We start from the raw sequence: 7,384 nt of genomic DNA, 5'->3' as shown, positions 1-7,384 counted from the left end.
AGTATCCGATAATTATTCCTGAACAATCGAGGCTGTGTAAACTATTAATTGATTTTACTCACAAGATTCTTTTGCACGGTGAGCATCAAAGTATGTTGCGAGCTATTCGAAGTGAGTTCTACATTATACGGCTGAAAAATGCTGTGCGTTTTTGTATTAAAAACTGTCGCACCTGCACTATATACAAACAGCGAATCCGAAATCAAATAATGGCTGCATTACCTGTCGAAAGGTGTACTTTTTCGCTGCCATTCACCAACACAGGGTTAGATTTTGCGGGGCCATTCGAACTGAAAGCGTCAAGATTACGAAATGCTAAGATACAGAAAGGATATGCTGCCGTTTTCATCTGTCTATCTACTCGAGCTGTTCATTTGGAGGTATGTTCTGATTTGTCAACTGAGGCATTCATGGCAACCTTTAATCGGTTTGTTGGGAGAAGGGGATTTCCAAACAAAGTTTTTTCTGACAACGGAACGAATTTTGTTGGAGCGAGTAGAGCTCTGACCCGAGAATACCAAGCGTTTCTGAAATCGGCTGAAAAACATTTAGTTGAACGATACAACATACATGGATTTAATTGGCATTTTATTCCTCCTCATGCCCCACATATGGGAGGCTTGTGGGAGGCTGCTGTAAAAAGCATGAAGACTCATTTGCGAAAAGTAGCGGGCAACCTGAAATACACTTATGAGGAATTCTCAACTTTACTGATTAGAATCGAAAGTGTACTCAATTCTAGACCTCTTTCTCCAATAAGTGAAAACCCTGAGGATCTTATTCCACTAACTCCTGGACATTTGTTAAGAGGAGCCGCCTTAACATCAGTGCCAGAGGAATTCTCTGATAATATGTCATTACTTAACCGTTGGCAGAGACTGAAGACCATTCAAAATCATTTCGCAAAAAGATGGAAAAATGAGTACATCACTGAATTACAACGTCGATATAAGTGGAAAACTGAGCAAAACAATTTGAAAGAGAATGATTTTGTAATAGTTAAGGATGATAATTTACCACCTACAGAATGGCGATTAGGTCGCATTACTAAGGTTTATTTCGGCTCTGATTCTAAAGTTCGTGTTGCTGAAATAAGGACCCTAAATGGGATAATAGTACGACCCTTAGCCAAACTATGTATTCTACCAGTTGCCAACTAATTCCTAATAGCTTTTTCTCCTTCACAATCTAATAACTTTACAATTTCAGTCCTTTATCAAAGTTACCCAAGTGCCGCGTCTGCCACAGCAGGCATTTTCTGAAAGATTGTGCTGTCTTCTATCGCATGGACGTTGTTGAGCGTAGAAGTGCGGTAAAAGAAAAAGGATTCTGTTTCAGATGTCTGTGTTCCTCTCATACTCGAGACTGGTGCCGATCAAGAAAAACGTGTATGGTCTGTAATTATAATCATCATACGATGTTGCACGTTGACGATCATATGAAGCGCTCTGTTGATCGTGCTCACTCGTCCCGAAAAACAACACCTCTAACAACGTCAAATGGAATCTCCACTGTTACTCGATACCGGTTTACCCATAAAATACAGTCAACCTTACAGAAAAAACCTAGTGCTACCCGAAACTCCAACAAACGATCCGATCCATTAGTACATGAGCGGCTAAGTCAGCGTACTAAGACCCACATCTTCATGCCCACCGCTCTTGCTAGGGTCTTGACATCCAATGGTCCGGAAAAAGCGAGGCTATTGTTAAATTCTGCTGGTGTTGAGACTGTAATTCTTCAATCGCTGGTAGATCGCTTACGACTTCGCACAACTGTAACAAAGGGAAAAACTTATTGTACAATCAACCTTCAATCGTATCACGATCCGGCCGCCAAAGTACAGGTCACTGGGGTTGTGAGATCCAATTTAGGTACAGCCTTGCCGCAATCAACCGCAGAGAAGAAACTACAAAAAATATACGACCACCTGACGAATTTAGCCGATCCCAATTTTTTCAAACCTAGCAATGTGGAAATATGCATAGCGAACGACCAGCTCTCTAGAATTATCCTCCCTGGACTAGTTCAAACCTCTTCAACACAGCCGATTGCCCAAAGCTCCATCTTCGGTTGGATAATATCTGGAGTATGTCGATATTAAATTGCAATCCTGCAAAGGGGGCGGGATGTTGAACTCCGTTCCCCAAATATTATTTTTCTTTGAATTACTATTAAACTATTATTCATTTAATTGAAATATCACTATTTTAAAGAATTTTGTCCTTAACTTTGGATAAATTCCGATTCCTAAAATTTAAGTTGCATTATTTTCCATATTAGGACAATATTTACTTTCAACCAAATGATGTTACCTATCAAGAGTTTAACTTATGTCATATGAACTTAAGCCAAACTATAGAAAATTATCGGATACTTTTCATCGTAGGTTAGGTGTGCATTGGTTAAACGACCATTAACCCGCAGCAGTTTTTGATCATCCAAAAACGGATTTAAAGTTAATAATTTACTTTTGGAAGAAAGCGGTTGTTTGTTTTCAAGAGCACGGTATTCACCACAGTAATATCTAAGTTGAGCAAGTTTAATAAGTTGAAATTTTACAGTTTTAATTTCAATAGCAGTGATCAAATTGTTTGTCATATCCGACCAGTTCCGTTTTTGGCATTTTCTAATAAATCGATACATGAAACAGATGACGCGGAGTGCCCGACTGAAGGACGAAAATCTTTCCAGTATATCCTCAGTTTGGGTTTCAGTCTGAAGTGCAACTATTTTTCTTTCTAGACTTGGCTCTTTGAACGACGTGGGCTTTGGCCAGAACTCTGGTGGTTGGAGTAGCCATTTCGGGCCATGCCACCAGAGTGGATTGGAATTCAATTCCGCAGCAGTACATCCCCGTGTACCAATATCGGCAGGGTTTTCATTTGTGGGTACATGCCTCCAGATGGCGTTTCCCACATTGTCCAAAATCTCAGATAACTTGTTGGCCACAAACGTTTTCCAGTGAAACGGTGGTTTACTCAACCAAGCCAAAGTGATTGTGGAATCAGACCACAAATAAATATCAGAAATGGACACCTTTAAATTTTGACAAACAGATTTTAATAATTTAGAAAGTAGTGCAGCCCCACATAGTTCAAGTCTCGGCAAACTGACAGTTTTTAATGGCGCTACTTTGCTTTTCGAAGCAAGTAAATAAGCAGTTCTACAATTTCTTGAGGATAGTGTGCAAATATAGATACAAGCGCAATATGCCTTCTCAGATGCATCACAAAATCCATGAATCTGAGTTGTCTTTTCAGGAGCGTAATGTATCCAGCGGGGAATTCTTATTGATGCAATATCAGAAAAGTTGTTGATGAATAAATTCCATTTTTCCAATGAATGTGGCCTGACTTCTTCATCCCAGTCAGTACCATCAATCCATAACTGCTGTAGAAGCATTTTTGCTACAATTACAACCGGAGCTAACCAGCCAGCTGGATCGAATATTTTCGCAACGATCGACAGTATTTTCCGTTTTGTTAGTGGAGCGGTAGGAACAGTTATATTTGCAACACTGTAGTAAAAATTGTCAGCCATAGCATTCCACCGAATGCCTAAAGTCTTCGCCTCACTAGTATCCTCGAGTTTCAGAAATTCTTCGTGAAGAAGATCCTCGGGGGGAATGTTTTGGAGTATTTGGGAGTGATTAGCTGTTATTTTCTTCAGTGGAAAACCAGCTGTGTTCAGCAAATCAATCAATTGTCGCAGATAAGATTCAGTTTCGGTCAGTGTATGTCCCCCTGAAAGTATATCGTCGACGTATATTTGATGCTTTAAAATGTTGGATGCATCGGGGTGGGAGGATTTTCCGTCCTCACTTAATAGTAAAAGTGTTCGTATTGCTAAATACGGAGCACAGTTTACCCCAAAAGTAACAGTTTTCAAACAGTAATCAGTAACTTCCTCTATTGGGGAATTTCGAAATAGGATTCTTTGAAAATTCCTGTCATCTTCGTGTACATATATTTGGCGATACATTTTCTGTATATCACCATTAAATACGTATCTGAAAAAACGCCAACGCAGTATTACGTTCATCAAATCATTTTGAAGTATGGGACCAGTATGTAAAATATCATTTAACGAAACCCCAGTAGACGTCCTCTTTGAGGCGTTAAATACAACCCTGACTTTCGTCGTGATTCTTTCAGATTTCACAACCGCGTGATGAGGTAGATAATATGAAAGATATCTTGAACCGTGGCAGATTTCCGTTGAAGTAGTGGGCTCCATGTGATCAAGTTCGAGATATTCTTTTAATACATTGCAATATTCTACAGCCAATTCAGGTGATTTCGTGAGAGTTTTCTCCATATGAAAATATTGCCCCATCGCAGTCCTTCTCGACGATCCGAGCAATACATTGTCATGTAAATCATGGCGAAATGGTAATCTAACTAAAAATTTGCCGTCAGGTTGGCGAACAGTTGTATTCTTATAAAATTCCTCGCACCAAACATCAGCTTCAGATAAATGATTAGATGATGGAACCTCTTCAAATTCCCAAAACTTTCTTATCTCTTCGTTTAAATTATTAGAATTTGTTGCAAATGCTGCAAATGAAGACACACATCGAGTTTTTGAAGGACCGCTTAGAATCCAACCGAATTCAGTCTCTTGCGCCAGAAGATTGCCAGACACATTCTTTGTCACCCCAGACTTAAGAATAAATGGAATAACATCGCTTCCTATCAACATATCAATTGGTGCAGGTTTGTAAAAGTTCGGATCAGCTAAGTCGATTTCCCTTAAAGCCGACCAATCGGAAACGCGGGTTGGACAAGACGGCATCAATTGATTCAAATTTGTAATTACCACAGCCGTCGCTCGAAGTTCAAAATCAGATTTTCGAGATCTCATCACTAAGTTGCACAGTTTTGAAGAATTCTCCAATACAGTTCCCCCTAATCCTGAAATTGTCGTGTAGCCCTTTTTCGTTGGTATTGAATATTTGTTGATAATTCTACTTGATATAAATGATTCCTGCGACCCCTGGTCAATAAAAGCTCGAATCGTGAATTTGGATCCCATATGTTCCAAATCTATCAACGCAGTTGGCAGAATAGTGCAATCCCCAGAATGAGTAAAATTTGTCTGAACAAATGAGATTGGGGTCGAATATGCCGCAGTTGAAGTGGATGGCTGATCAGCCTGTGTATCAACATGATATGTCGAAATGTGTGTTGGTTGTTCTCTTTGATCCACTTCTTGAGACAGATTGTTACCAGACTCAGGATGTAACAATGTGTGATGTGATTGTTGACATTTTTGACAATGGTGCTCACTTCTGCAATTTTGAGTGTTATGCCCATACGACAAACAATTCTCACAAATCTTGTTGACAGTTACAAATTTCCTCCTTTGTGGAATTTTCCAAGACATGAATTTAGGGCAAGTTCGTAGCGAATGATCTTTCTTACAGGCTTTGCAAGGCTTAAAATTTCGCTCAGTTTTAGCATGATAAGTCTGGGATTTCTGAGAAGCTGCCGGAGGATTTGAAGGTTTTCTCATATCCGAAATAGATTCTAACATGCTGAGTCTTTTCGTGATGAAGTCATCGAGCTGACCCCAAGATGGCATTTGCTTGTGATCAGTTAACGAATTCTCCCAAGCAGTCAAGGTGTCATCTGGAAGTCTTGAGGACATCCAGTATACCAGTATTGGATCCCACGAAATAACAGCAATATTATATGTTTTGAGAACCGACAAACAATTATTCATAGTATACTGTAAATTTCTAAGAGCCCTCCCCTTTTCAGTTGTAACCCGCTCAGTTTCAAATATTTTTCGAAGTTGTTGGTTAATGAGTATGCGCTTATTTTCGTAACGTTGTTGCAGTGCATCCCAAGCCAACATGAAATTATCATCAGTCAGAGCGAATTGTTTCACAATTTGATTCGCTTCGCCTCGCGTTTTTGCTCTCAAGTGGAACAGCTTTTGTGCAGGAGACAGTTTAGGATGTTTAATATAAATGGCAGAGAACATATCTCTAAAACTGGGCCACTTGTCATAACCCCCACTAAATAGTTCAGTATCGCAAGGGGGGACCTTTACCGAATACCCAGTGCTATCCGACAGAATGTTCTCGGATTGTGCAGCTGGTCGTAATGATTTTTCTAATTTGTGTCTCTCAATATCGATTAAGTCAAGTATCGAAGTCTTACACACTTTGTAAGACCTGCACGATTCATTAAATTTCATGTGAATCGATTCACGTTCATCCTTGGAGTGTTTTTCCTCAGTGGTCATTTCATCCTCATACACTTGAGTTAAGGTGCGCCAACGACGTTCCAGATCATCTAGATCAACCCTCAAACTCGAAAGTGTATGTTCTGAAACATCAGTTGCCGCAAAATTTGCACAGTAGGTGACCAACTGATCAGAAAAGAAAATGAACTTCTGAGACGACATTGTGATGAAGTTATAAAAAAAAATATATATATATAAGACAATCGCGACAAACTTATTATGTTAAAAACCAAAATAAAGTCAGCCAAAACTTCCAAATCCAATTAATATTTCAAACTCCAATTTCCCGTAAGTAATAAATGATTATATATATTAAACAGATGGTAAATGAACAGTCTCAATTGTTCTTGAATAATTCCCATACAACGTTATGTAAATCAGTGAACAGTTTTCAGTTCCACAAGAACAATTGAAATACAGCGTTATGTAAATCAATGAACAGTTTTCAGTTCCAGACGAACAATTTCAGTTAAATGTTATGAAAATCAGTAAACAGTTTTAGTTCCCCAGGAACAATTTTAATAATATTCTATGTTATCAGAGTTTCAGTTCCACAGGAACACTTTTAATAGAACATGATGTAATGTCCCGAATGTACAGTGACCTCACATACCAAATAAAGTAATTCAATTAAGCCTGCAGAAACTCAAATACTCCAGCTCCACATCGTAAGTCTAAATCGTGAAAGCAAGTATTTCTCCAAACCAACTGTGTATGTGGTTGTGTATACGTGAGTTCAAAAGACGAGAGAACAAATATCTCTCCACTTGTATATGTGTCCAAATGTTGGCCAATCGTGAGAAATAACGTACAATTTCACATAGGCGAAAAATGTCAAGTCCCAGCAGCTCTGTAAACTGGTCGTTAATGAAAAATGTTTCTCTTCCCCGTTAATGGAATGTTTCTCGTGTCATCTCTCAACGCCGATAGGCTACCAACAATCCAACGTATTCGTTATAATTTAAATATTATATTCACTCTAAACCTCTTCTACGAAGTTGGAATGGCTAGGTACCAGTAGAATTCCCAAATTCAATTCGGCCAATTAATAAAATATATTCAAAAAAAAATTTCGAAATCCCCAAACTATGGAATGGGTATCGAGCAGTAAAATTCTCAAATTTAACTA

At 38.8% G+C, this 7,384-nt stretch overlaps 2 protein-coding genes across 2 annotated transcripts; one reads left to right on the top strand and one right to left on the bottom strand.

The window, feature by feature from the left end:
• Positions 1 to 209: 209 nt before the first annotated feature.
• On the top strand, positions 210 to 1,160 carry LOC142224543 (uncharacterized). The gene has a single exon (XM_075294325.1). The coding sequence runs from the start codon at positions 210 to 212 to the stop codon at positions 1,158 to 1,160; it is 951 nt and encodes a 316-aa protein (XP_075150440.1).
• Positions 1,161 to 2,346: 1,186 nt separating this feature from the next.
• On the bottom strand, positions 2,347 to 6,417 carry LOC142224542 (uncharacterized). The gene has a single exon (XM_075294324.1). The coding sequence runs from the start codon at positions 6,415 to 6,417 to the stop codon at positions 2,347 to 2,349; it is 4,071 nt and encodes a 1,356-aa protein (XP_075150439.1).
• Between the last annotated feature and the right edge of the window lie 967 nt (positions 6,418 to 7,384).

This window comes from Haematobia irritans, chromosome 2 (assembly GCF_050003625.1).
Source record: "Haematobia irritans isolate KBUSLIRL chromosome 2, ASM5000362v1, whole genome shotgun sequence".
Classification (NCBI taxonomy): Eukaryota; Metazoa; Arthropoda; class Insecta; order Diptera; family Muscidae; genus Haematobia; species Haematobia irritans.
Note: the sequence above shows the minus strand (reverse complement) of the source record. Positions and strands in the feature narration are given on the sequence as shown.